Source organism: Notothenia coriiceps, unplaced genomic scaffold (genome assembly GCF_000735185.1).
Source record: "Notothenia coriiceps isolate Sejong01 unplaced genomic scaffold, NC01 NC01_scaffold00030215, whole genome shotgun sequence".
In the NCBI taxonomy this organism is placed as follows: domain Eukaryota; kingdom Metazoa; phylum Chordata; class Actinopteri; order Perciformes; family Nototheniidae; genus Notothenia; species Notothenia coriiceps.
This window is the reverse complement of record NW_011362916.1, coordinates 633,577-636,924: the sequence shown is the minus strand read 5'-3', so window position 1 is coordinate 636,924 and position 3,348 is coordinate 633,577. Positions and strand designations below refer to the sequence as shown.

At 45.9% G+C, this 3,348-nt stretch overlaps 1 protein-coding gene across 1 annotated transcript; it reads left to right on the top strand.

Moving 5' to 3' along the window:
• The first annotated feature begins 420 nt into the window (after positions 1 to 420).
• Positions 421 to 2,132, top strand: LOC104959388 (growth arrest and DNA damage-inducible protein GADD45 beta). The gene is made up of 4 exons (XM_010787274.1): positions 421 to 660; positions 843 to 944; positions 1,109 to 1,334; positions 1,494 to 2,132. Exons 1-4 carry the CDS (start codon positions 593 to 595, stop codon positions 1,605 to 1,607), a joined length of 510 nt encoding a protein of 169 aa, XP_010785576.1. The 5' UTR covers positions 421 to 592; the 3' UTR covers positions 1,608 to 2,132.
• Positions 2,133 to 3,348: the final 1,216 nt, after the last annotated feature.

Sequence of the window (3,348 nt, the reverse complement as noted above, 5' to 3'; positions counted from 1 at the left end):
AGATGCATGTGAGGTGGATGCAGTATCAGGCGGATGTTTTATAATATTCGGCTTTATTTCATGAGAATTCTGCAGCTTCTCCCGGTACAACAGGGAGCAGATTCTGGGGTTTGGGAGAAAAGGGCACTGAGATCTGGAAATGCCTGCAGTGAGAGAAACAGATCCCAGTCAACAAACTCCAAGAAGAGTGTGAAGAGAAAGAGGAGTAGGATAGGGGAGGAAGAGGAGGGAGAGAGCGGGGGATTCTCCGAAACCACCCACGTGGGATAAGCGGCGTCTGCTAAGCGCTCAGCCAATGGGCGCATAGTACGGGGGATCTATTGACAGCCGCGGACCAATCAGGAGCCGAGCAGCCGGGCGGGGTGACGAGCACTGCGGAGAGCGAGTATAAAGAGCGGGGAGATTCTGCTTCAGAGGCAGAGAACTCCACACTCACTCACACGGCACGGATTTTACTCTGCATTTGAACTCCTTGTTAACGGACTCTGGACGGATCTTTGCACCGAGCTGGATTACTGCTTGTTTGGACTTTAATTCACGAATTTACAACAGCCTCTCCGCGCCGTGGATACTTGTCATTACCCTGGATTTTATGGATTACTTTACTGACTTCAACATGACTCTGGAAAAGCTTTTCGGATCCAACAGCACCGAGAAAAAGTAAGTTACTCCTGCGTAGTTGTTGCCCACATGCGTAATTACGCACTGGCACGCAGCAGCAAATAACGTTCTAGATTGTAATCATCTTTTTTATTTAGCGTGTATTATAGGAGATCATAAAGACATTTCTTAGAGATTAGTATCACTGTGTGCTCGTTTCTAACCAACTCTTTGCTCTGCAGGATGGAGACGGTTAGCCAGGCTCTGGAGGTGCTTCTGGTCGCGGCTCAGCGGCAGGACTGCCTCACGGTGGGAGTCTACGAGTCCGCAAAACTCATGAATGTGTAAGTCAGATTTTCCACAGCATCTTTTCCAATCTTTACAAGAATACTTTCCATACCAATACTGCACGTAGTTTGTTGGTATATCTACTTGTACTTGGCAATAAACCTGTGTTTGACAATGATGATGCTGACATTAACCCTTTCTCCTCCTCTTCCTCCTGCAGAGACCCGGACAGTGTCGTCCTATGCGTCCTCGCCACTGATGAGGAGGATGAAGGTGACATTGCGCTACAGATCCACTTCACCCTGCTGCAGGCTTTCTGCTGTGACAACGGCATCAACATCCTGCGGGTGGCAGGCATGGGGTGCCTCGCGGAGCTGCTGGAGGAGGACAGCACCGGGGACAAAAACGGCAACGAGCCCCGGGACCTGCACTGCATCCTGGTCACTGTAAGTACATGCACCGGAAATGAAACCAGATATGCAAATTAATCATCGGAATGTTCGGTTATTGCACCGAAATGAAATCTGATTAGAATCAAAATAAAGATGATTAGGTTGTAACGTATTACCGGAAGTCTAACCGTGTTCCCCCCCTCTGATCCACAGAACCCCCAGGTGCAGCCCCTCCAGTCTCTGGCCCTGGATAACATCAGCAGCTTCTGCGAGGAGAGCCGCTGCAGCAACCAGTGGGTTCCCTGCCTGGAGATGCACGACCGCTGATCCGAACCGAGCCGAGTTAGACCGCTGCTGAGCGGGGAGAAAGAGTCCAAACAGCCGGCCTTCTGCTGAAGACGATTAACGGCGTTTGAATACAAATAGTTGGGCCGAACCGAGCCGAACCGAACCGGGCCTTTACTGCAGCCCGACCGGGTGATTGATGGTTCCGGTACCGTACGGGTTCTGAAAGCCGGACCGGCCTGTGGAGGGGGCGGGGCTTAGTCCTGAAGCTGCAGACAGAGGGGGGAACTGTGTTAAAGAATGTGACTGAGAATGTCACGTGACTGAACCGACGATGAATGAACTGAGCACGTGAAGCTACCTGAGTTGAAGGTGCACGTGCTGCTCACCTGTCCTCACACATGAACTGAAGGGGACGTCAAAAGGACATGTGACGTCATTGTATTACTCTCTGTTAGGAGTGGAGTTACACACTGAACGTGTACAGTTGATTATTTAAAAAAAAAATCAGATGCATTAATATGATGTTTATTGAACCTGATGAATAAATAATTGAACGAGAACTTACTGATTTTGAGTGGTTCATCCAGTGTGTGTGGAGGTGTGTGTGTGGAGCTGCTTGTGTGTGCCACAATTGGAGTGATGACTACAGTTGAGTCATAGACAATACATATGAATATTTCACAAGAAATAAGACGAAACTTGAAATGCAAGAGGAGATTCTCCCTGGTTCTTATTGCAATGCTTTTGCATTTCATTTAAATGTAAATAATCTAATAGTTATCGTCATTTAAGTCAAATGTCTAAATAGCATTACTTCCTGGGGTCAAAAACAGCTTTAGTTGAGGTGCTCTTTTGATAAGGATATACAGTATCTGTAGATGCAAAGGAAACTCTTTGTAAGGGCAGGTCATGTAGGACCTTAAATAGGTAGATAGATCAACAGCAGGGGCGACTGTGGCTGTGAGGGAGTGCGGTCGTCTTTCAACCAGAAGGTTGTGGGTTCGATCCCAGCCCCTGCAGTCAACATGTCGATGTATCCTTGGGCAAGATACTTAACCCTGAGTTGCTCCCGATGGCATGGCCAACGGTGTGTGAATGTGTGTGAATGTTAGGTCCTAGAGTAAGGTACACTGCTCTGTATGAATGGGTGTGAATGGGTGAATGACATGTAGTATGTAAAGCGCTTTGAGGGGTCTTAAAGACTGGATAAAGCGCTATATAAGTACAGTCCATTTACAGCAAAGTAATTTAGCTTTCAGTTTCAAAACAACAATATTTGCTTCCTCCTTTAGTGAAGTGGATGTTAAAAGTAGCATTTAAAGGAAATGCTAGAGTAAAGTAAAAATATTTAAACAATTGTGTTTATGTACAGTTCTTATGTAAATGTACTTTAAACATCACTGAAGACACGCCATGTTTTACTACATCCTGATTCAATCACTGCAGCTCCTGCTCATGAGTCAATACAACTTCCCAAAACTCATCTGTTTAAATGCTGCGGAGATTAACCAAGAGCAATCTGCATCTGAACACTGAATTAAACATCTAGAGAACAATTCAAGATGTTCTGGAGTCCACATTTTTCTTTTTGTTTGTGTATTAAATACGTTTTTTTAAAAGCAGAAAATCTGCCTGTAGAAGGGAAATCGATGTTACATGATGAGTGTGTTTGCGGAGATCTTCACACCACTTCAGTTTCCATGGTGTTGTCCGCAGTGTGTGTATTTAAAAGTCAAATGACACACACACACACAAAATATCGAACATTAGTCTGGCAAAA